We start from the raw sequence: 25,283 nt of genomic DNA on the forward strand, positions 1-25,283 counted from the left end.
GCTGTCCCCTACCACATGCATTTAAACACCAAACCGTGATATTTAAATATTGGGACACTCTTACTGTTTTTATATGCAAGCCCTGTGATTTACACAGGGTGATCATAAGAACATTAGCTTCCATTTCTGGAATGGCATGACCTCCCCTGGCAAAACTGGGACATGCCATGGAGAAACTAAGCAAAACACCTGCATCTGGCCAGCCACTATACATTGCTTACCAAGCATGTGGGCAAGGAAGCATAGGCCTTTGGACCATGGCCAAAAAAATGAGCTTTTGTTCTCTGTCAGCAGTAGTGAAGCTAGTTAACCAGTATGTTCAGCTCTCTGTCAAGGGCAAAGTAAAACTGCTTGCCATTGACTGGCATTGTAGAATGTCCTACCTTTTAATCATTACTTCAAGGGGAGGCTTTTTGTCTCCCCTGTGAATGCTCGATTCAGTGACATACAATAGAACCTTCACAGACAGCCTTCACAGATATTTGAATCAGCATTTATTTACCCGTTTGCTAAAATTCCTGTGAACCCTAGAAAACTTGTATACTTTTTACTCAAGAAATGTTTTTCTGTAAAGTTGCAAAGCTTGCTTAATAACAAGAGTAATTTAAATGTTCATGAAAAAATTGTAAAATAAAAAAAGATAAATATCAGTGCAAAAGATATCAAATGCCAGAGAAAAGGGCAATATTGTATTTGTAGGTTAAAAATGTCAGATGCTAAAATTTACTTTGATATGGTGTTAAATATTTTCCTTAGTACAGTACCAAATGGTCTTGCATTGTAGTTGGCTGTATAGAGGCTCTGTTTGATTGGATCTTCTGCTTCCTTCCTATGAAAGGTCATCTGAGAATGTGTATGTTGAATGTGTCCAATGAGCACCTCTCAGAAAATGAAAAGCAATTAAATAGTGAAATGTACTCTTTTTAAAAAGTCATTCTTGTTTTTTAGGCATGCCAAATCCATGATATGCACTTCTGTACGAGTACCACCCACAAGTCAAGACATCCTTTTAAAATCAATAGAATAATTTTTTATTTAAAGTCTTTCCCCCATGTGGTTGTTATTTCAAACACATGAAGCCTTCGCACCAATCGCAGGGATGAGATGCCATCTGTTTTATAGCCTTCTCTGCACTTTATGGAAATACAACTGCAATTTCTGGTCCGAAAAAACACCTCGGCACATTGGACGTCGAACTGTATATTCCAAGATCTCTTCTGATCTCTTCCCACCCCCTAACAGGTGACAAATCATCTCATCTCTTGAACGCTGTTCACCTTTTATGTACAGCACTTAAGTGAAGTGGCATCTGTGGGATTCAGAATTTACTGAACTTCTCACTCCACCCACCCAAACCTCAGCGCCACCCCACCCCTCACGCTCTCCAGCCCATCACGGAAGGAAGCTTCTTAGCGGAGATCCCAGGGGACTCGGACTCTCTGCCCTCCGCTGCCTTGACTCTTGTGGCCACTGATGGCTCTGCATTTGACAGGCAGGCCAGACAAGCTGCCACCTAGCACTGGGCCCCTCCCACAAAGACGGTCCTGCTGGGGTTTAATCTCAGCGTGGCGGCCCGTCCTCCTGACAGGCTTTAATTCTCTCTGGGCCCCATTCATCGTGCACTGTCTGTCATGAGCCTTTAATCAAATGTGCTGCGGGATATTCACATCTCGGGCCAAACCTTCCAGGCCCACTTTACACCATCACATATATTCATGAGGTATTTTATTCATGAGTTTGTTTGCCTTTTATGTTATGTTGTTCTAGCCCCGCTGTGTCTGCCTGTGATTGACAGGACGGTGGCTTCCAGACTACACCATGCAGTGCAGTTCTTATGTGACCAAAACATAATGGATTGAGATTATGATAGAAATTATACTGAAGATTTTTTCACTATGTTTCTTTCCCTGAAAAGTACAGAAAAGGGAGTTCTTACTAAATAATTTCAAAGAGATCAATACTTAGCAAAAATGCCAAGCACAAAGCCAATGCCAGTAGTTTAGGCAATGATAAAAACGGAAGCAAAAATGTAATCATAGAGAAACCAAACAGTTCAAAACAATCAACACTAACATGGAATACTGCACTAGTTATATGCTGTTGTCTGGCATAACAACTTTAACAAAGTATTTTACTAAAGAGTACATTTACACTACACAATGAAAGTGTGGTAATCTTCATAAACTCTTATTTCAATATAATTCCTGATCTTGCCATTTTGTTTCCTGCAGTCAGAATTTCTTCGCTTTAACCACTTTTTAATACAGTAAATCCATTTGTAAAACTGTTATTCTGTCTTTTTTGTGATGAACAGACAGACTAAGAAATTTAGTTGTTTCTTAAATTTCCATCAGAGCTCAGTAAGGGATTTACCATGGGTAGCGCATGCACTTTGTGTGGAGAGCTTTTAGAAAATCAAGCTGATTACAATGAAAAATGAGACACATTTGAACTGATAAGTCCACTGCATGAGCTGCTTGTGGGGGAGGGGCAGTGTTTCACATTTTTAATTATCTCTGGCTTTATGAGTGTCCTAACGTTTATCCCAATCATGGGATGTGCTTCAAAACCCGAGCTCTCCGTGGTTAAACTGGCATTGCTGCAGATATTGAGCTGAAGCGATTGAAATTGATGTGTTGGCAGATTTTTTCCTGTAGTATGCTTTCTATGTCCTTACATGGCTGAAGACAAAAGTGTCCCATTCTGAGGTCACTCCTTTCTCCAACCCCACACAAAGATGATATTTCATGAGAAACAAAGAAGTGATACAGTTATTCATAGTCCTGTTCTGTCATGATAAAATAGCCCTCAACTGTGATAGAAAAAAACAAACCACTACCTTTTTCACAGTATTCTGTGTAAGTGAAAAATGTCCAAGCCCTGTCTTTCAGTCTACTGTGCCAGCTATACAAGCACCGCCTTCGGGAGAGTGCCTACTCTGTTCCAGTCGGGAGACTACTTCAGTCTTTAAATGGGTTCAGAAGCAGGTTACACACAGACCGCCACATCAGCAGGTCTGTTCCATGGCCCCATGTGGCTGACCTCCAGAGGCATTCTCTCATTCTTCTTTCCTCTGCTGACTCCTGGTCATCAAGTGTCATCCTGCAGAGCATTCTTGTACCACAGCAGAATTCAAATCCCTCTCCTCCCAGCTTAGTGTTCCATATGCTCTTTCTCTCTCTCCCTTACACACACACACACACACACACACACACACACACACACACACAGTTGCACACACACTCCGAGAGGTCTAAAGTAGCCACAACCTCCGCTACTTCCTCAGCAGGAGGGGGAAACAGCCTCCCCCAACTACACACTTGTCAGATCATACTCCTCACACCACCCACTGTTTTAATAGGCTGTGACTTATGATGACCGCTGCTTACTGACAAAATAACACCACGTGTTCTGAGCAAGCCCATCAAAACCCATAAAACACAGTACTCATATAATGTGTTAGGTTGGGGTTGTGTCTTTGGTACAGTAAAAAGGCCTGTAGTGAGGAGATGGAAATTAGGGCAATCTGTACAGCACAGAAAGCTAGTTAATTAGACCTCTAATATGACATTTGTGGAAGTAACTAAAGGACATTGCAATGGACAATTTTAAATTTGATTTCTTTTACTAGTTTATTTAACTCTTTTAAAAGGGGTCAAGTTGTCTGGGACTAAAACTTTTTGAAATGAGTTACTAATTGAGATTATATTCATATGCCAAGTTCTTCATATGCCATTTGCTCAGTTAGAAGAAAATTTGCTCTAAATGCAAAGTGTCACATGGGTTCCAAAGAAAGCATCCCATCCCTTGGAAAAGTTAATTACCCACTCAGTTTGACCCAGATGATCCACTTCAAGGAATGTAGCCCATTACCAGTTAGCTCTGAAAGAGGACAATTATATAGCCTGGAGTGTCTCATTTACTAGAAATATCATGACATTTCATAAGCAATAGATGTAATTTAAGAAATGTAAATGTTTATTGCACTAATTTGGTGTTTGAGAGTGCTAGGCCATGCTTCAGTTGATAGTTGTGATATGAGGAGATGGGAAGGTGGTGTATGAAATTCAAGTATGGAATTTCCTAGTAAACTACAATGTAACTTCATTTAGGAACACCGTCTAGTAGCATAAAAACATAAAATTGTTATGTGTTGTTTTCTTCCTGTGATATTTTTGGTCTAAAATAAAATAATAATGCTCTAAAGTGAAAGTTAAGTCCAACTACAGTGTGGTCTGTCAAACAATACAAAGATACCAGTAACTGCAAGTAATTAACTAAAATTTTGTCAAATGTAGATTAGTATAATTTAGTATCAGTACTGAGTATAATATAAAAGTGTTGAAAATATTCAGTGAAGCACAAGTTTTAAACATAAATACTTACCATCCAGCTGTGTTGACAGTACAATATGATTTAATTTCATATTCTTATAATTGCCGTATTGGTAGAGCTCTCATATGTCGTATCTTGTTTCAGTGACATTGGACTGAAAAACCTCATTAACATTCATAATGAAAAAGGTGAATGGTTCAGCAGTGACGATAGCCCAAAATAAAGAAAACAAGACAAAGACTGAATACGCTCCACAAACATCAGATTGTAAGCATTTGTATCTCATGTATGTGATGGGTGCCTTGACAACTGAACAGTGGAACACACCATTCAATGTCATTTTCAAAAAAAAAAGTAAGCCAATTGATCCAAAGGAAATGGACAAATGACAGTCATTTAGTCCTTTGTTATTGAAATCAATCAATCTTGCTGATTCTCATCCATTGTGCTTGATGTCATCAATCATATACAATTGAGGCGATTTTGTTTGATGCCTTCACTTAACATCCCACATGAGTTTTTTAGCATGCCACATAAAGCTCTGGCAACAACCACCTACCACAGTCAGCTACAAGATGCTTGTGGAACTGTCTGCATGCTGAAACACACTGCCTACATGGATGGAACAGAATGGCCGACAGCATTCCAGGCAACTGCTCTGGGGACAAATCCTCCCTTCGTGCTGGGGCATGGAGACTGCGAACCAAACCCATGTCACAGCCGTCAGGCTTAAAGAATTGGACTGTGAAAGCAATTTTGATTTTCTTCCAATCACTGCTACAGGCTTAAGTCGATCTAAAAATCCTGTGATGTATATTTTCTCTGTAGCATACTGCTGGAAGAACTGTCTCTCTAAATGAATGCTTATGAAAGAAACATGATACTCTCTTTTGAAGTGTGAACATAAAAGGCAGTAATAACATACAGCACTTTTATGTGTAAGAGGGTGACTCAGTGCTGGATAATAAGAGAAGGCCTGTCCATGAATTCTGGGAAATATGATGTGATGTTTTGATGTGCATAGACTGTTTGCCATTAACTCAGTGGCACCTGTCTGTGTAAGGTCGCCTCACCTCTCCCGCGTTAAATGATAGACTGCCACTTTAAATAAATTGGTCAGATGAACAGTAGAATTGCTTCTGCACAGCAGGAGTGTACTACGCTGTGCTACAACGATTTATAATTTTATTTAGTGATAAAACCTGCTGTGATGGAAGGTGACAGATCCTACCCCAGGAATAAATCACATCGAAAACAGCAGGGTTTAGCTTTGAACCTGAATATAAAAAGTGTAATTTTGCATTATTGATCTCCTGAAAACTATGACTGGGAAGATGGATGTCTGATTCTCTGCAAACCTGGATGGTTCAGAAAAAAATATCAAATGTATACACGAACGCTCGATATACCACAGAAGCTCGATATTTCGCTGTATTTGATATACTTTGGTTTTCCTACGACGAACTGGGTTTTAAAAAGTGATTGAGAGCCACCTGCTTATGTATGGAAAACGTTAATATAATCGTTAAACTAGAACGTTAAAACAACCGCAACGTATCGTACACTATCAGAAAAGCGACAGTGTACAGAAACTGTGGCAAAAATCAGTTATCTAACTCCAAGTAAATAAATATCATAAACGTATCTGCTCCAATCTAAGGAAGTGGTTTTATTGTATGTGATTGTGGGAAAAAAAAACGATGAAAAGACAAGCTGTGTTCAGCATGCGCTCTCTGAATGCACCCACACAACATTTATGTTTTACGCGTGTGGTTTCCTGTAGTCAGAGAACAGGAGGCCTCCGGAGAGCGGGTGTGTCAGCCTCTCTTTCAACCGCAACATGCATGCCATTTCGGGGCATGAAAACCACCGCTCACCCCGGGAGCTGAGACTAACCATGCCAAACAATGCCCTTCAGTTACACTTTTTCTTTCCAGCATTCTTTTAATCATGACATCAGCTTCCCCCTCCGCAAACACGGCCAGATGCAGCTGCCGTTGACACTCAGCGAAGTAGACAAGAGGCGAGGAATGAGCGCAAAGCAGCACAGAGAGAGCAACTTCACATTACAGAGATGAAAGACAAATGGTTCAAAAGCTCTAATGGAATTGTCGTTTGGGTTATATCCAGTTGACGCACATCATAGCGAAGATATGGATGCGCCTGTAGGCAGTAATGTCTTTAAACGTATCTGTTCATATTTCTGCTACTATTCTGCTATATTGAGACTCGCTGCTTCTTGTATAGACCCATTAGGCATTTTCAAGCGTGGCCTATTTAACACACTCAAGGTCTTAGTTATCTGATCACCCGCTACTTTTTTGGTTGGCTCGAAACGGGAACTGGGTAATTAACATTAACCGTAGTGCGTGCGCCCAGAGGACCATGGCGCTCTCGCGCCTCCCTTAATGCAAGCAACACATTATCTAATTGCATCTGATTATGTGCAGCGACTGGCTATCGTAGAAGTTACAACAGCAACCGAAATAACGCTAGTTGCTCGTGTTTTTCCATGTTTGGATCTGGTCTGTCCATATATATATATATATATATATATATATATATATATATATATATATATATATATATATATATATATATATATATATATATATATATATATATATATATATTCGAGAAGCGTATATATATATATATATATTCGAGAAGCGTTTAATGAATGAATGTATATATGAATGAATGTATATACGAATGTATATATGAATGAATGGATGAATTAATATATATGAATGAATTTATATATATATATATATATATATATATATATATATATATATGTGTGTGTGTGTGTGTGTGTGTGTGTGTGTGTGTGTGTGTGTGTGTGTGTGTGTGTGTGTATTCATTCATTCAACGCTTCACATCCGTTTGTTTTACTCGTTGACACGAAAAGTTTAATGACTAAGCTGAGTGCTGCATTAAAGTTCTGAAAATATCTTTACTAGTATAATAACCAAAGAAAGCACCGGTATGACAAGTTTTGAATTTCTAGCGACTGACACTGAACCCAAATACCACAAGGCTGACCACACGCTGACTTCCTGAACGGTTCCATCTACTCTGGATCACAGAAACAGCTGTCTGAAATCTGGGTCATAGTTGCCTCGCCTTTATACGGCGAAGGCGGTGCACGACACATGGATTCCACCCTACAGTAAAAGCCTTCCGCAAAATCCTGCACAGATTCATCACGAGGTTTTATTACAGAAACCTCAGCCGACGTCCTTGTTGTCACACTATTTTACAGATCTGTGTATGTTTGAACAGTTGCACCACAGGATGTAATTTTCTACAGGCATCTTAGATATCGCTGAGTGTGTTATATTGACAATGAATATGGCAGCAATACAGAACCAAGCCTCCACTGCACATGACAAGATATTGGACTGTGCGGCGACAGGTAAATAGGGGTCTGCTGTAAAATGGTTGTAAACCTATGATGACTTTGGGCATCATGGATTCAGAGGTGCTAAAGCCAAGCATCATTTAAGTTTTAAAATTCTTTTGGTGCCTGAGCTTTTGACAAATTTACAAAGACCATTAGCTGAAAGCTTGGGATGTTTCTACTACTGAACAGTGGGTATGAGGTACCAGTGCAAACAGTGGTGTAGCAAAAAAAAAATTCCACCACGACAGGTAGTGTGAAGGCCTTTTAATACACACACACACACACACACACACACACACACACACATATATATATATATATATATATATATATATATATATATATATATATATATATATATATATATATAAAATTTACAATCCCCTCCTGGGGGCCCCCCTTAGCTCAAGGCCCCCCCCACAGTGTATGCCTCTCTCCTATGTCAGGGAGTATAAACATAGACTGTATGTAAATAATAAGAACAAGGACCTGACCTTTAGAATATTCCACAGATATTCCAACAAACCTTTCATGCATACCAGTGTAGTTAATAACCTAGCGAAGCTAATTATAACTGTGATAACATTTTTTACTAGGTAGATGACAGGGCTGTAACTTATGAAGAGTATGTTGGCTATTAATCAGCATCTGTTCCTCAGTGTTATGCACAGAAATGGTGTAAGTTTCTACAAGTCTGTTTATAGACATTAGTGGTATGACAAACATAGAAAATGTTAGGTTTTAAAAACTGAAGAGACCATATCCATATGGAAATCCATATGGCCTAACTACAAGGGTAAATGGGCTTTATAGAATAATAAAATGCACACTAGCTCAAGTGTGAAGCCAGACCCAAGGATAGTTATGGCCATTTTGAGTCTCTCTCACGCACATGCGCACACACACACACACACACACACACACACACATACACAAAGATTATGCTAACTTGACATCATCAGGTTTATAGTTTCCATAAAAGGACAGTGTCCTTGCCCTAGTGAAACCCCGCCTTCAGCTGAGCCATGCGCACCGGTCATTTCTGCCAGGAGATAGCTGCGTTGCTTTTTTCTAAAGGGTGTAGGTTTCATGGGGCTGTTAGCCTGGAACACACAAACAAGTTTCTGTTTCTTGACCATCACAACAAGCCATCAACAAGCTAAACAAATGTGAAAGAAATGACAAGAGCCAAGGACAAGGTGTAAGTGAGAGAGAAAAAAAAAATTCATTCCTTTAAAAAAAAATGCTGTATGCTATGTTGCACAACCCACAGACCCACCTTCCTACTGGTGCCCAGCAGGGGGGTCTTTAACACAAGTGCATAATATGGGCATTACATTTGCTTCTGGGAAATCAATGAGTTTAAAATAATCTTCTGAAAAGCACAATTACAGTACCCTTTTCTATGACTGCTTACCCCACATGAATTGTTATATGAACCCTTTATTAGAGGTTTTATTAAACCACTTTCATGAAAATAGTATGTCTTTGCTCTGGTATGTAAAAGTGACTTACACCTTGATGTGACTATATGGGTTATCTGTAGTTTCATTCTCATATCCTTCTCTAAGTCATAAATGCTTGCCCTCATTGTATAACATATTCACTCATTGTTATCTTAGCACCATGACTAACACTGTGACTGTGCATATTCAGCCAATATAGACCAGCCACACTGGGCCTGAACAGAGGTTCCTGCACTCCTGCAGCCTGCCTGCATCCCAGCCTACAGCAACGGAAGGGATCTTTGGTTCCTCATTAGAATATGATCCACCCTCTCACTGATCAGAAATTCGATCCCATATCGAACACACATGTGAGATAAAACTGAGGTCATGCTAATCTGTACTTCTGTTGCCAAATCAAAATTTAATCCAATAGCCTGCCTTTCAAGTGCTACTATATATATATATATATATATATATATATATATATATATATATATATATATATATATATATATATATATATATATATATATATTCCATATAAGGAGTTTTCTCCAAAAGCTATAAAATACAACTAATGCCAGGTGTGTTGAAAAGGAGCATGTTTAATAAAGTTATACCTCAAATCAATGTAGTGTCATTGTTATCCATAAAGGGGTTTATTTTGAAATTGCATGAATACTACCTGAGTTACGATCAGGAAGCTTAATTTGTATTCAGAACCAAACAACCAAAGCGTAATCCTTTATTTGCCACTCCAAGTTGAACTTTTGCATGTGTTTATCTTCTAATCCACAAGTAGAAAGGCAGGATTTGGCAGTCTGTGGGAAAAGAAATGCTAAAAAGAGACAGTGAGAGGGGGTGGAAGAGAGAGTGGAGGAGTGAGAGAGAGAGAGAGAGAGAGAGAGAGAGAGAGAGAGAGAGAGAGAGAGAGAGAGAGAGAGAGAGAGAGAGAGAGAGAGAGAGAGAGGAATGGGAGCAGGTGTGCAAGCAGCATGAGCCCTTTAGTGAGCTTCTGAGTCAAAACATTCTGTGACAGGCCAGTACTTCTCTATTTACATCTGTCACTGTGAGACTAACTACATAAAAGGAACACTGCTTCTGGGAATAGTTCAGTGGTTCAACAAGCCAATTAAACAGGTGTGTATCTGCCCTGTTGCTGAAATGGGTATAGCGTATGTTCTCTGAAGATGAATTACACATTGCCTAGCATTTGGAGTATGATCCATAGGTCCAGTGTGGCATGTGGTGGATTATGATGAACAGTGCACCTCAGTGCAGTATTATGACCTCTGGGGTTCTCGGCATAATGTCTCTGAGGTTGAATTACTGAACATAGGTGCAATAGTACTCTGATACTTATTAAAATACCTGACCACAGCCCCAAGCAGCTGTGTCTTGTTCCAGCTCAGAGTATACCTGTTACACCATCTCATACACAAGACCCATCATTATAATGTCACTTTAAAAACACTAACAAAGATTAGGATAATTAATAAAGAAAAATATTACTAGTAATGAAGAAAAAATACAATAATAAACACACTAAGAGGAAGCTTTAAGTGAAAGGAGGCATTTTGAGATATATTTAGTTCATGGTTTTTGGTAATGGTTAGGCCCCTTCTCACGCAGCAGGAGCAATGCTAACATTTTCCATTCCTTCCACTCCATAAAGAAAGCTGCAGTAACTTTAAGGTCCCATCTGCTGAGTCCATCTAAGAATGATCACATGGATTATCTTACAAAAGAAAATGGATTATGCAAACACAATTCTTTTCCATCTTTAAAAGCATCATTAGAATTATTAAGTATGGATATAGTAATGCCACACCTGGTACGTGCTACAAGTATTCAAATTACACTGAAACATTATACATCACTATAAGACTCATCGGTTCCATCATTCATTCTGCAGTTTAATACTGTAGGCAAAGAGTGTGGCCTCCATTTACTGTCATCATTAAGGATCCATCCCAAAAGGCTAAAAATGGGGCTTCTTGCTACTCTCTTCACAGACTAAGAAAAGCATAAGTCATAACATTGGAGGCCCAGTGTCTGACATATCATTAAACATTTAACAATGCCTAGATAAGAGTTCTCACAGCTAAGATGATGGCTCTCTGCACCTTATGCAAGTGTAGCGCTCTGATCTTTAGTGCAGTTTCCACTGTCAGGAGAGGGTCCCATGTGGATCAGACATGCTCTCCCATGTCAGACCACAAGTGAGCATCAGTGCCTACTCTGCACCACTGAACAAGGTGGAAGTAGGGCAGAGAGCCTGGCTCACGCATGAAGAGTGTATGTCTGCAGCTGCTCCTCTACATGATCGAGCAAAGGGATGCATTTATCACTACTAGGAAACCTGGTAATGCTTCTTCTAAGCAACAAATTACATATTTCTCGAGCATGCCATTTATCCTAAACCAACAAGTCTGCTTGTTGCCTGGTCATCTCTCCAGTACAGGGCAATTGCGGTGAGGTGTGTTGAGAGAGGGATATTTTATCAGACAAGTCCCACCAGAGAGTAGATAACCAGTAATAACAACTCACACAGTCTTAATAACAATGATACTTAGACCAATACAGAAAGATATGAGAGACACTATCAAAATTGTCTCTGAGTATGTGTATGTGTCTCCTTGGCTATGTCCTTGGTAACTGTTTGGGGGTATGTGAGAAACAGGAGCATGTAATCCAAGTTTAGGTGAGAGTGCCCAATCACTGTGAGAACACCTCACAGTTCTCACAGACTCCCAGGAGACTACATGCCTAAACACGCAGTGCCATGCCTAAACACTACAACACCAAAGCAGAGCCATCAACAAACAAATGAGAGGCAATAAAATGCACAAGAGAAACATGCAAGAGAAGCCAAAATGACAGCAAAGACCTTACATGACAGCAGATAAATTAATTTGCTGCTACACTGGGCTCACCAAGAAACAACTTGTTATAACATGACTCTGAACACAACTTCTCTCTCAAGGTCATGCCAAGAAGCCCCAGAGACAGCCCTAGTGCTGGAGTACATGTGTGAGCTGGGTACAGCAGAGAGGCCAGAGCGAGGCAGGCTATGATTAGAGCAGGGGATGGGGATGGAAGATGAGTGCAGGTGATGAATTGGGTGTCCTGGCCTCCTTCACTTCCACCAGGCTGATCCATCTCCTCCTGAGTGTTGTAGGCTGCTCAAAGCCCTGGTGCTTCAGAACTGGAGCAGAGTGAAAAATGATTAGCAACAGGGACATGAGAGCCTCCTGCAGCTACGCTAGAATTAGCACTTTCAATGTGGCCGAACTCATTTACGAGCCATCGAGTCCCCCAGTGGACTCACTATAATTAGATCAACTCTGCATTGAACATGCATGCAATATGTATCATGTTGAATGTTCTAGTGAAACTCCTTTCAAGTTTTTCAAAGTCAGACACTATGGTGTGTCTATGTGGAGTAGTTACAGCCTCTGAGTTAATATCACCAGCACCAATATAGTAATAAGGAATAGGCTAGTTAACCTATGTGGAGGATGTTGAAAGCATAACACATGCACCACCCACTTTATTAGAAGAACTTGTTTATTAGAAACACCTTATAGTTAGAGGGAAACTCCTTGGTTGTCATGCACAATTCACCAACCTCCAGCTCTTCATCAGTTGTCAGTTTTGGACCACAGGCTCATGGCCTGTTTTGGAGTTTTGTTCGGCAAACAATTCTCTGCCCCAGAAGTGACACTGACTCCAGTAACACTATATGACAGATACACTCATACTATCACAACATCCAATATTACGTCTGTCACAGCTGTGTTGTGAATGGTTCCCCGCCAAAATAACATCCATACACTAGTGGACCTGTGGTGAGAAACTGACCAGTACATGATACTGTCTTGAACCATTTGTTCTTAACCTGAAGAGCTTATTGGTTTTTCCTGAGTACAAGGGGTTCTAGAAAACACCTATTAAAAAGTGCTGTACTCTGATAAAAAGTACATAGACCTCTAAGATAAGTGTAGCATAACTAGTGAAGTGGCCAGATAATGTATTTGCAAGAAAGATGTTTCTGTAAAGATGGTGATAAATAGTCTAATATTAGATTTTGATATGTTTCTTTTCCCCTATCAATTATATAATGTTCTCCATCTACACTAGTAATGAGATAATGCTGAAACCTAGATGTCTTGTGACAGTTTATTAACATCCTACATTGTCCTCCAGCTGTACTGAAATTTATCTCAATAACACTTTCACTGTATTCAGACTATTAAGAGAATAACCAGTTTCATACGGTTGCCAGCCGAAAACACACCAAGCCTTGTAGCCTGGGAATGAATAATCTCGGAAACATTAGATAAATCAAGGACAGAGCTACCTTAACCTTCTAAGGCGCAATAGCTAATTTCTCGGTCTCACTTTGAGCACCTTATTCATATTCTTTATTCGAGGAATTCTTACGGGTCTTGTCTTACTGAAACGCAGTCAACTCATTTTCTATATTGCTCAGATGTTGACGAGCAGACGCCAGTTCAAAGAATCGTTCAAAGGCGACGATATGGTCCTAAATGTCTGTTCATGTCGGCAGGTGTCGCACAGGTGACTGCTTACTGACGCACCTCGAGTAGGACCACAGACACGCTCTAGCTGTCAGCAGCAGTGCTACACCTTATTAAGCTACATCCGTCAGTGAGAAAACCGGCAGCGCTTTGAAGCTGTCAGATATACTAACCTCTAAACATAGGGTAGCATAATACACGAACGTAGCAGGCCATATTAAACTGCACTTATCCAGTGCCAGGTTTTTGAGTCTGGTTCAACGCGTCTGTTGGATTTGCTTGTCTGAAATATTCACAGATCGTTTCTGATGCTGTAAACGTGTTTATCTGCCCAGTAATGTTAGGCCAAAATAAGCAGTACAACCAGAAAATGATTTTTCATCAGCACAGCATGATTGGTATGCGTAAGATATTATCTGGTATGTCTATACAAACGAGCAAACCTCAGAATAATCTGACAGTTGTCAGTCATAGCCCCAGAGACGTACTCTGATTTCCTTCGGACGCACTGTGCATTAGAACAAACAGCAGTCTTGACCTCACACACAGCAAGCCTCCGTTGCATATATTATTCATGTATCTTATTATGAGGCAAAGGACAGTTTGATGTAACGTGATGCTTCTGTATATAGAAGTAACCGTAGAGGAATCACGTGAAAAAGACTGATCATCGTGTACTAAACACAAAAATGCCTTCCGAATAACGCAGGTCATGCTTAATTTGGTATAAAAATTCTCGCTGCATCACAGAAACAACACTGTACAACAGCACCATCTACTGATCAGAGCACAATATTTTACATCAATTAAAACAAGGTTATTATTAAGTTGTAGGTTAGTTACATTCTTAACAACGTACTAAAATGAAATAAAATCTAAAGAATAAAAAATAAACCCCTTACAAAAATTATTATTTGGTATGAACAAAGAATATAAGGGGATTCATTATCGAATAAATGTGCTTCAATTAATGTTTTCCCTTTGAGGATCATGACAATTCACGTGGTAAATATGATTTCTATATAAATAATAGGTGAATATATCATATTATGGGAGTTTTACAGTCCATTTCATAAGAGCCAGAAACATGGAGAAGAAATCAAGTAATTGTACAAAAAAACCTTTATTCACTGAAGTTTGCATTCTGGTTGCTTTAGCAAAAAGGTATAACATCCATAATGAACAATTAAGGACAACAGTGTATTATGGATTTGTCTTTTAACCTGCATCCATTAGATCATCAGTGAGACAGGATTTGTGGACAAGGTAGATGCAAATGGCCTAAAGCCACTGGATTTTCCCAGCAAATCCAACTCCACAGCATCTAGGTACATAAGGTCATGGTTTCTTGCCTCAGAGCATCACAGGAGGAGCACTGAGTAACCCCCATCTGGCAGCACCCTAAGAGCAGCCTGCTTTATCACCAGACAGCATATGCTTCCCTTCCGAAGGGGAACAAACACTTTCATATAACACGAATAAGCAGCACAATGAAGCATACATACAACTCTTTACAGTGTCAGCAATAATTTTCCTCCCACTTCACTACATTTAATAGAGCTTCAGCCTTGCAGCTCAGATCCAGTCAGCCAGTGACACAGCTTTGGTTCATGGGGACTGCAGAGTTGCTACATGGGTAACAGCTGCATCCAATGAGATGGATGGGCGGGATGTGTGGAATTTGTGAAGGTGGATCACACAGAGGCAGGATACTAATAGCCCTGGGTGAAGTTTGAGCCAGTCTCTGGTTGGAGGCCCAGCCCTGGGGCAATAAAGCCACAAGCTGCATAGGCAACCACAGAGCCCAACATCAGTCCAGCCATGTAGGACACAGTCATTGTGTTTCCTGCAAAAAAAAAAAAAAGGCAAATGGAGAGGCACGGCTCAGAAAAGTGAGTGCAAGCTTTCTCTCTCTCTCTCTCTCTCTCTCTCTCTCTCTATCTCTCTCTCTCTCTCTCTCTCTCACACACACACACACACACACACACACACACACACACACACACACACACACACACACACATATACACACACATACATTGAAATATTTTAGTTCTGATTATTGATTACCTTGCAACAGCAGTAGACATCAAGCTCCCTCTCACCCAGCAGCCAAACAGGGCAATGTGACTATCAAAACACCAAAGCTAGTGTGTGCCTGCCGATGTGAAGGTTTTATTTGCATTATGCTGCTTGGCTGCTCCCAGCCTTACTGGCAAAGCCAGTCCCATTTGCTCCTGTGAAGGCAGCGCGTGTACCTGTTAGCTCTCTCTGCTCAGGCGGCACCCTGCCCGCAGCCTGAATCATGGGTACACTGCCGAAGTAGCCGTTGCTGATGCCCATGAGGAGGGAAAAAACGCAAGGCCACGCTGGGTGGGTGAGCGTTGGCATCGGGGCCGGGTACACACACATGATGAACAGGGGGATGAAGACCACACGCAGGCAGGAGCAGAGCAACAGGCGCACACCGTTCCACTCATAAGGCAAAGCTGCCAAGATCTGTAGACAGGCAGGCGGCCATTAGTCTGGAAGGAACTTACTCCGGAGGGAAACCTTTTCAAAAGGCAAGTATATACATGGATAAAGATGTTTTTTCTAGATTGTGTCCTGTTTTTTTCCATTTAGCGTCTAGGACTTCGTCAGCCTAATTCTTATTTAAGTCTTACCATAGGACCGACAGTGCCTCTTTAACATGTATACACACACGAATCATCATAACAGTACTGAAATAACCATGGTCAAGAAAGCAGAGGCAAGGGGGATATATCATGGCACAGCTGTTTTGATATAGCGGCTCACTTTGCCCACAAAGTCAGACATGTTGAAGATGGCCATAATAAGGATGGGGAGCCACTCCCCCAGGGTGGGGTTACGGATCTCAGACTCCAGGCCAGGAAACAGGCATAGTGTGATGAAGTAGGTGACTGCAATGGACAACATGTAGGTCCAAATCACCCGGGAAACCACATAACGATGCAGGATCATATCTGTAATAGAAATGCTCACTGATTACAGCTGTTTCCTCAGGGAGAAAATGTCAAGGAATTGTTGGTATAATTAAATCATAACATATAAATAGCAGCTTTAAAATGATGATCCATATGTGAATAGATTCCTCTATTATGTCTCTGTCCATGTGTATGAATTTTTTTAAGGAAGTGTTCCCTAGTATTCTTCAAAGTCAGTGCTGGGGCTATCACCAGATATGGTTCTGGTGTTCTGAAATCCTTGATTTTTACCCAGTATTCCAAAAATATCATGTGTGAGTTAAAGACTAATGCCATTGCTCTTATCATCCTACCTCTGATGCCTGGCCAGCTCCTTTTAATCTTTATCTTTGGCACATCAAATCTCACATATGTGCTGCTGCCTGCATAAACTGCCTCTGTGGCGCCACCTTCAGCTGGTGACGCTGGTTCTGCACCACTGCCCTTGAAAGCACAGAGATGACGTCAGTCCTCTTTACTAATAAAATATATATACATATACATCCAAGTCAGACAAGGAGGGGTGGCCTTAATTTGCAGAAAGTTGCTAATTGTGCACCTTATTAAATGCTGGAAACTGAAACATGTGAAATGACAATGACCACACCACTCAGATCTGCATAGTTCTGTTACAGCATGCACTGGGTTCAGCGGTTATGAATCTCTCTCAAATGAGCTAGTGGTTCTGCAGAGGCTGTGTGAAGAGGGCCATTACTTGATTAAGTACCTAGCTGAGTCTGTAAAACCACTCTCTTTAATTTGTTGAGATTAAAAAAACAGCCCCTGGGTTTGGAAGCGAAGGGAGACTGGTAGAACTGAGCATAGTGATTGAGGAGGCACGGAATAGTCAAAGACAAAAAGACCAAAAAAGTGGAAAATAATAATAAGCATTAGGACATCCATGCTGTTGGCACACTTTAGCACTGTCTTCTGTTTTCACCTAGTCATGCCACCCCTCATGGCTTTGCTATTCACATATCTCCAATATTTTCACTTATAGCTGAAATGAGAAAATATCTTCTTTGTTCAGATTGAACAGATATCACTAGGCCTTTATCCATCCAGGAGCTGGTTTTCATCTCTGCAGATGAAACTTGCTCCAATCGGTCCATTACTCTAAAAATGGGTAATTTATTTAGCATGAAGGAATAGCTCTTAGTATTCTGTCTGTCACCCAGAGGAAAAACATTGTTATGCCGATGTACTTATGCAAATGAACTGAACAGCCTCTAACACTAAATCAAGTTCCATCCTTATCTTTCTGAATTTAGAGCACTTTCACCAGCACCAGTGCAATGGACCTGCACGAATGGCAGACAGTAGCAGCCCATTTTCAAAAGAAACAAATGTTCCTTTCAGGCTCTGTTTCATTTGAGCCCAGTTTCATGGCTTAGATATTATGCCAGCATTAAACTACAATAACCTTTTCATTTCTTATCTCAAATTTTTTTCTAAATCATAAATAGTAGTTTAAATAAAGTGAACATACTGCTAGCTGTGAATTTGTTTTTGCCATATAATCCTAGAGACGACTGTGCTGACTCAAGGATTATTGTTAGATATGATAGTATATCAATGCACAATACACTACAACTTTATTGCAGCAACACTTGAGAAATGCTGCCAATTACCACTCAGTTTGGTTTAGAGATAGGGCAGAAATTATTACTATAGTGAGGAAATGTGTTATATAGAGAAAAGTGTCTTATGCACATAGATGAATATATTAAATTAAAATGAATGTAAGAGAGAACCTAAAGAAAATAGCTTCTGAATTTCACTATTTCCAAATTGAGTACATGGTTATAACTTCTTTTTAAAAGTGAATTCCCAGCATATTGTTCGTAATTGCCATTATCATTTGACATTTTCATTCTAATAATACAAAAACTTACAAATCTTACTTCCTCTGCTATGACATCATGGTGGACTTGGTACTGGTTGCCATGATGTGTGTTCTCTTTGGGGTGGGTGAGGCCCTGGCGGGCCAATCCTGTGTAATAACGCACGAAGTGTGTCCTCCGCACCAGCACGTGCAGAATGAAACACATCAACTCCATGCTGATGGAGATGAGGAAGAAGATGATGGTGTTCTTCCTCTCATCACTAATCAGCAGCTTGGTGAAGATCCGGCTAAGGGAGATGATCACTCCTGCTGTGCCTTAGAGATGAGGAGCAATATATGCTTGGTTGGGATGTATGTATTGAAACACAAATCTTATCAGATCAAAGCTGGATCATCTTACTTTCTCCTGTCATTACGCCTTGTGTGTACCGTTTTGGAAGCATCCCCATGTAGCCATAGAAACTGGATTGCTGCACTGCAGACAACATCAATCAAATGCCAGACAAATAACCACGTTGGAAGGTTAATGGCAGTATGTAAACATCAAACACACAGTTTCCTACAGGTGAGGCAAGGAAGCTGCTTCTTCACACATGCTGTATCCCATCCAAAGATTAAGAAGTCCCCAAAAGCAGTACCTGTGCATCCAAACGCCACAATGCCCACGGATATCAGGTTGAGGGCATATGCCTGGGCTGTATTAAACATCTCTAGCCACACATCAAAAATGCTGATGAAAAGCAGAGGGCCAAGAGCAAAGAGGTAACCTGCAAGAAGTGACATTTAACTTCACTTAGATTTGATTCCAGAGAGAGATGCAGAGAGAGAGAGAGAGAGAGAGAGAGAGAGAGAAAGAGAGAGAGAGAGAGAGAGAGAGAGAGAGACTCGGCACAACTAAACCTTGTTTAAAAAAAAGTTTGAATTTTACAGATCTCAAAACAGTGTACTACAACAAAATGTGTCCTTGGAATGAAAGATTTTCCCAATCAAAATAAACATGCATTTGTAATTCAGTGAGTTGCAAAGCAAGAGCTCTTGAAAGGTCCCAAGGCAGGCACTTAAGCCTTAGACCAAACCTGAGGCCTTTATACAAATGTCATTAATAGCACAGCTGCATTTGCATGTGTCTGTGGGAAATAGAGATGTAATTACACAGGGAACGTGCTAAGCACAGCTGAAATGCCTGTAAAAGAAAAAACTCCTAGACTCTACTCATAATTACAATGCTCCACAGCAAAAGGGGTGCACTGTCACACAGAGATGTGGGTGCTGTTGTGAAAATTAAATGGGTTTTTTTCATATGCTAAGGCCCACCACCACCAGCAGCAGCAGCAGCACCAGCACCACCAGCACTGGTCTCTCTGCATCTGTGGAAGGGAGGGTGAGGTGGGTGAATGGGCAGTCCCTCGATGAACTAACTCCTCCTCCAGTCCCTTTGTGTGTGTGGCATGTATATGTGTGAAGAAGCACACTCACCCACGGTGATCCTGGTGTGCAGACTGAGCATCTCCACCACAACATTATTCAAGACCACAGCCACAAGAGCCACAAGGATGTAGGTCAGGCTCATGTCGAACACAATGGATGTCCCTAGTGATAAACACAAACCAAAACCTCAGAACATTCCCGTTTCCCATCACAATTCCCACCCAAATCCTGATTGCCATCCCCAATCCCCAATCCCTTATCCACATCCCTGATCACAGTTCTGATCATGATCTTCTTCTCTTTTTTTCATGGGACCATGAAGGCTGAACAGTAATAAATTTGTCTAATGTGATTTCAGTGGATTAATGTGCATCCATATGCCATACACCTATGTAATATACGTTATATATATTCCATATGTTCAAATATCTTTAAAAGACAGGCTGTACCTTCAAATTTATGATGCAGGTAGTCAACATCTGTGATGAAGCTATTGTAAGGCAACAGGAAGCCAACACCAGCCAGCAGCATGGCAAAGTAGATCCCATGATAACAGTCATCTGGAACAGGTTCTTCAAAAGCTTTGCCCAGAAACCATACAGATTCATTCAGGCATTGCTAAAATATCTATCAACATGCACCAGCTGCCTTCTGCTGCTGAAATGATGTGAGTCCATTTGTGATGTGAGGCATTGTGCTACCGTATGTGCTTCTCAGCGTGTGTTTTGTCACTTCAAGGTTCACTTTTTTGCATTCATGTGTAGGAGCATCATTGATATTCTGCTCTGCTTTTCTTATATTGTTGTGGGAGTCATCAGGGCACTGACTGATGTAGGTTTGGTCTCATAACATTTCCACTTTTGACATTACCACTTTTGGCAGAAGGGATGTGAATTTTTAAGTTGACAACCTCTATATATAAAACTATATATATAAAACTCTATATATAAAACACCCAATATATCTTTTCTCAAAGATTAGAAGGTGCGTTTTGCTTTCCTAGCCCTTCCAGGCAGTGTTAGTGCCCTGTTTAAGATAACGTGATTAGTACTTGCTGTTTCACAGTAGGTGATTCAACTTACATGGCAACATAACCTCAGGCTTGAACCATGCAATTTGTACCCATAGCCCTAACACACTGCCCAGTGTGCACAGACTGCGCTTGCGTTCATGTCAGAGCCACGGATATGCATGCAGCCAAGTAGTTATGTAAGGGAGACTCTCACCAGTCTCAGTCAGAGCCAGCACCCCTTTGTCTGAGATGTCTTTGCCTTGGCAGTCCTCTTCCTCTAGCTGGTAGCTCTCAAAGCTGAAGCTCATCACCACATTTCCCTCTGGGGTCTTGGTGGGGGTGGTCTGCCTGTGTCTCTCTGCACCTTTAGAGACCATAGTCTGGCTCTCAGACAGCTTTCACACTTACTTTCAGTTGGCTTTGTTCGGTGGCAATGGAAGTATGGTCAATACTGCATAGAAGAGGACACTTATTATTTATCTATGCCATAAAAATAAGCTTTTCTGTGTACCACATAATGCAACAAATGGTTATGATGTTAAGAAGGGACACTATATAGCAACTCCACAAAATACATACTGTAGGTTCAAAAGTACAAAGGTATAATCTATATTTCAAATTCACATATATTTCACACATATTCATAATATATATATATATATATATGTGTGTGTGTGTGTGTGTGTGTGTGTGTGTGTGTGTGTGTGTGTGTGTGAATGGGGACCAAGGAATATATATATATATATATATATATATATATATATATATATATATATATATATATATATCAGCCTTTATGTTTGTTATTTCTTCCTTGGTCCCCATTCACATGGCTAAATGTCACATATTATCACATATGAGATAAATCTGTAACAAGATTGACCCCTGAAAATTTATTATGAGACCATAGATATACTGCTCTAAAGCCTGCACATTTAAAAGAGCACAAAGCAAGATTACTAAAGATTAATGTTATATTATGTTATCCTGTTAGTCAAAACTAGGGGAGATGAAAGGGCCCTGTGTCACATGAATTCCATCCCCATACAATCCTGCAAAGCTTCAAGCCACTTTCTGCTCAGTTAGTTGTATTATTTTACTTTTTACTTAACATCTCCACATTATGCCATGCTTGCTGTTCAGTGGCATCAGTTAACTAAGCCTTTCCAGTTTTGATCATTAGAACTCTCATGTGTAAACTAGCATCTACCTCACCAGCATTTAAATGTCGCATTTAAATGCCGCTCGTCAGGATACATACATACATACACTATTTGGCTGTCATAGATATGATTACTGTATATGCTAACAATGAATGAATGAATGAACTCCTCTTAGAAAGTCCCAAAGCCAGCAAATTAGAGACTGGTGAGAATATGGTCAAGGCATGCATGGACCAAAAAAAAATGGTGCAACATATGGATGAAGAATCTTTTATCCTCCAAACACTTTACATCAAACATCCCCAACAATATGGACAGTATGTATATTTCTCTAGAATAATACAGTACAAACAATTAATAAGAGCATTTTAATAAACATGAGCCAGGCTGATTTGGAACAACAGTGTGTGTAAAAGCTGGGAATTATAAACATTATGAAGGCAGAAGAACAGTTTGTTGTGCAGTATTTGAAGATTTGAAATAGTACCCTTGCATAGTTACCTCTAAAGCTGATTAACCTGCCATCTCTGTCATTGTGGTGACCCTTGGTGTTTGACTAAGCTATTGCATGTCAACAACAGAAAGAACTGTAGATAAAAGGCAAGCATAGAACGACACACGGCAAGACAAGTGTCATTTGGCAAGCTCTTTAACAAAACAAGATGTTCTTTCTGGTCTCCTTCATAAGACAGAAGGGAATCCAGTAATCTCTCCTTTCATATCTGTTCTCTAAGAAATAAAGCTTTTGATGCAAACACCTTCGAGGCAAAATATGTTAAACCATTGCGCCTCGCTTGGTTGCCTACCAGATCTTTTTCACCGTGTTGTGTATGCGACTGTGTAGCCTAATTGGTGGTGGTCTCTCCAGAACAATAAAAACGTTATACTTAGCTATTAAGTTCATTAGCTGATAAGCGATGTGTTTTGACAGGTGGTGACGCTCAAAATTGCTCCAAAAATATGATCTGAAGTAATTTATTTTCTGAAGATTCAGTAATAAGAATTGTCAAGGAAAAGTATATGATTTAGATAAGGAACAGGGAGATATTGCACAAGAGGATAATTTTTAATTAGTTAACACAAGTAGAATATTGTAAATGTCAAGATTTTTCTTACAATCTAATAGCACTTTTCATCCAATTTATCCGCTGGAATACAAACGCGAGAACTCTCACATCTAAAACATTATTTTATAAAATAATCCTTCTTTGCTTTTATTTGGACTAGAGAAATTCTAAGGCCTGATTAGCTAAAATTTCAAATACATTTTCATTATTCATCAAAGAACAATACAAATCACATATGCATAGGTAACATATCAAATCGTGTCGTTTAAAGAACGAAACAACAGGTTAAAGCTCACCCGAAATGAATTAGATACCTCGTGCACACATTGTAGTCCTTAAAAAATGATAGTCTTCGTCTATAACATATTTATCAGAAGAGTTGCTGCGTTTTGGCTGAATCCATTGAGCAGGTTTCTGACAGCGATGTACTTGCAGGCTATGACTCGGTGTAGAGCCACAGCGAAATCCCCTCGCTCTGTCATTCTCCCTCCCACACAGAAAACCCGTAACAAGAAATTCAGTCTCGACCTATCTGCCACGGCAAACCTTCTTACATTATCGATTCAACCGGTAAAATGTAATACAAACCAAGCAGCTTGGGTAAACTATGAACAGATGGTTTGCGTGCTTTACTTCGTAAATTTAAAAGTTATACATGCACCCTGATAAAGATTTACACTGATACATTTAAATTATAGAAACCGGAGTTTAAGCATACATTTTACAGTCAAACCTTCGCATCCAAATCAACAGAAGACAAACACAAATATTTTTACATAATTATTTTATATGTTACACTGTTAGGATCAAATATTTACACATGGAAACGGTTTGGTCTAACAGGCGAATGTGTTGGTTAGTATGATGTCTTATACATCGCAAAGCAAGGTTGATATGTACTGGGTAAATCAGCTGGAAATGTATTAGAAGACAGGCCAACAACACAGTCAGCCATGATTAAAGCTCAGTGACGAGTGAGCTCGAGAGACTGTTTTATTATCATTTTAGAGGGAAAGGAAAAAAGGCACTAGATGTTTGAGAGCTTCAGAACATGAAGAAAATCAGCTGACAACAGTGGTGAAAAAAACACTGGTGAAAACGGTGGTGAAAAAAACAGAAAGCAAAGCTGCATAGAATGCTCAAGGAAAACAAATTTGTAAGATAGTTTTTAATTTTGCTTCACCATTTAGCAGATTTGAAATGCTACAGCTGTGGAAATGTCAGTGGTAAATAAAAGCTTTCATCACAGAATATTCCAACTTATGAATTCTGAAAAATATTATCCTCCTTGATCTTTACCAGAGACATGACAACCTGTATTTGAATGGTTTCTGTTATGCTACTCTATTATGGTTTTAGCACACAGAGTTGAAAATAGAGGAACTATAAAGAATATATATCATTTTAGAGGTTATTTTACCAGTGTCATTTTGGGTCTACCTTTTTTACTATATGGTTTCAAGCAAATGTTTTGGGTACAGTAATCATCATCTTTGCCTCACATCATCTATGCCTCATAAGTACTACATAAGTACGACATTCTTATCATGCTAAAAATATGTATTTATCAGAACCCATGACTCAGAAACTGAATTACCCTGGTGTTTTTAGCAACATGCTCCACCTGCCCTATCAGGTGAGCTACTGGGGATCATAAGCCACTCCATGTGATCATTGATGCCTTCTATAAAGTATAACAGTAAAATAAATTTGCCAGCTGGAAGTGTTCAGGAGCTAGAATTTAAAGCCCATGAGGTTGCATATGTTCACCCTACCTATCAAAACTAAAAAACACATTGAAAACCAAAACACAAAACTTGAAAATGTATTCTCATATACATATTTTTATTCCAAAAGAGTGATAATATTACAGCACGTCAGTATGTGTGAGGCATAGCAACAGCTAGCAATCAAATGTGTGCTGATGAGTACGTCAAATAATGAGTACATCAAATGTTACATTACTATGCCTCCTGGTAAGAGAGTGTGAAAGCAGAGAACACAGCAAAGATGAAGGTCTAATTGCAGAACTTTAGAAGGTGCTGTG

The 25,283-nt window shown here is 39.9% G+C and overlaps 1 protein-coding gene across 2 annotated transcripts; it reads right to left on the reverse strand.

The window, feature by feature from the left end:
• Window positions 1-14,837: 14,837 nt before the first annotated feature.
• On the reverse strand, window positions 14,838-23,718 carry slc29a4 (solute carrier family 29 member 4). 2 transcript variants are annotated; one of them, XM_027001241.2, is made up of 11 exons: window positions 23,533-23,718; window positions 21,221-21,457; window positions 20,444-20,575; window positions 20,043-20,156; window positions 19,205-19,333; window positions 18,967-19,041; window positions 18,625-18,881; window positions 17,035-17,164; window positions 16,533-16,720; window positions 15,992-16,232; window positions 14,838-15,579 (listed from the first exon to the last, which is right to left on the reverse strand). In XM_027001241.2, exons 2-11 carry the CDS (start codon window positions 21,381-21,383, stop codon window positions 15,446-15,448), a joined length of 1,563 nt encoding a protein of 520 aa, XP_026857042.1. In that variant the 5' UTR covers window positions 21,384-21,457; window positions 23,533-23,718; the 3' UTR covers window positions 14,838-15,445. The 2 variants fall into 2 exon arrangements, with proteins under 2 accessions (XP_026857042.1, XP_026856967.1); XM_027001166.2 differs by having other exon boundaries at window positions 18,616-18,881.
• Window positions 23,719-25,283: the final 1,565 nt, after the last annotated feature.

The sequence above is a fragment of the Electrophorus electricus genome, chromosome 8, assembly GCF_013358815.1.
Source record: "Electrophorus electricus isolate fEleEle1 chromosome 8, fEleEle1.pri, whole genome shotgun sequence".
NCBI lineage: Eukaryota > Metazoa > Chordata > Actinopteri > Gymnotiformes > Gymnotidae > Electrophorus > Electrophorus electricus.